Source organism: Verticillium alfalfae, genomic scaffold (assembly GCF_000150825.1).
Source record: "Verticillium alfalfae VaMs.102 supercont1.8 genomic scaffold, whole genome shotgun sequence".
Taxonomy (NCBI): Eukaryota; Fungi; Ascomycota; class Sordariomycetes; order Glomerellales; family Plectosphaerellaceae; genus Verticillium; species Verticillium alfalfae.
The window spans coordinates 1,204,010-1,204,990 of NW_003315031.1; the positions used below are offsets into that span (position 1 = coordinate 1,204,010).

Sequence of the window (981 nt, forward strand, 5' to 3'; positions counted from 1 at the left end):
TGTCTGTCGCTGCACTGCTGCCTTCTTCCCCCCTTCACCGAGTCTGCTGCAGATTCATTCGTCGAGGCGGTCGCAGGCTTGCAGCTAGCCACAACTCGATTCATTGCCCGACTTGTCTCTTAACCTTTTCCCCCCTACCTGTCATTCTCTACCGCCTGAGCCGAAATCCCCCCCACCCACCGCCCCTTTGCCTCGCCTGCGCGCATATGCCGACCGACCATGGCTAACGACCGCAGCGTCTACTCGTCCGGCCAGTTTATGAACCCAGGACCGGCCCCGAGACCTCCCACCGACAACAGACCCAGACTCGCCCTCACCCCCAATGCCAACCTCCCCGGTAGCATGGCCAACATGGCCATCTCCCCCATCCGGAGCACCACCACTTCGACCTACACCGGGTCTACCATTTCTCTGCCCATCGCACGTCAAAACTCGAGCCAGACCGATGGCATGGGCGGCGTCGCCATCAGGAAGGAGGGTTGGGCGCAAGTAAAAGAAAGCAAGAACTTTATCAACCCCTGGAAACAGAGGCTACTTGTCCTCCGCAAAGAGTCGCTCGACTTCCACAAGACGGAGGGCGGCAAGGTCGCCTACACACTATACCTCAAAGATGTCGTCAACGTCGGCCGAGTCGAGGCCGCAGGGACCATCTTTGAGATCAAGAGGAACCCCAACGGGTCGTCCAACAGCCCCGGCGAGGACGACGGACAAACCAAGACGCTGCAGATCCGAGTCAAGAGCGACGATGATCTGTATGAATGGATCGACCTCATCTACGGCGCATGCCCTGGTATGGGAGGCGTCAGCAACCCCACCAACTTCTCCCACGCCGTTCACGTCGGCTTCGATCCCCAGACTGGCGAGTTCGTCGGCCTGCCACCCGAGTGGTCGAAGCTGCTCAACTCATCCGCCATCACAAAGGAGGATTACGAGCGCAACCCGCAAGCTGTCTTTGAGGTCCTCGACTTCTACTCCGACCGA

The 981-nt window shown here is 59.4% G+C and overlaps 1 protein-coding gene across 1 annotated transcript in view; it reads left to right on the top strand.

Annotated features, from left to right (window-relative positions):
* Window positions 1-219: 219 nt before the first annotated feature.
* Window positions 220-981, top strand: part of VDBG_06791 (serine/threonine-protein kinase shk2) — a gene marked incomplete at both ends in the record, with an annotated part of 3,262 nt that continues 2,500 nt past the window's right edge. Inside the window, one exon of the mRNA XM_003003183.1 lies at window positions 220-957. Within this exon, the coding sequence (XP_003003229.1) occupies window positions 220-957 (738 nt within the window). The remainder of the gene's footprint in view (window positions 958-981) is intronic.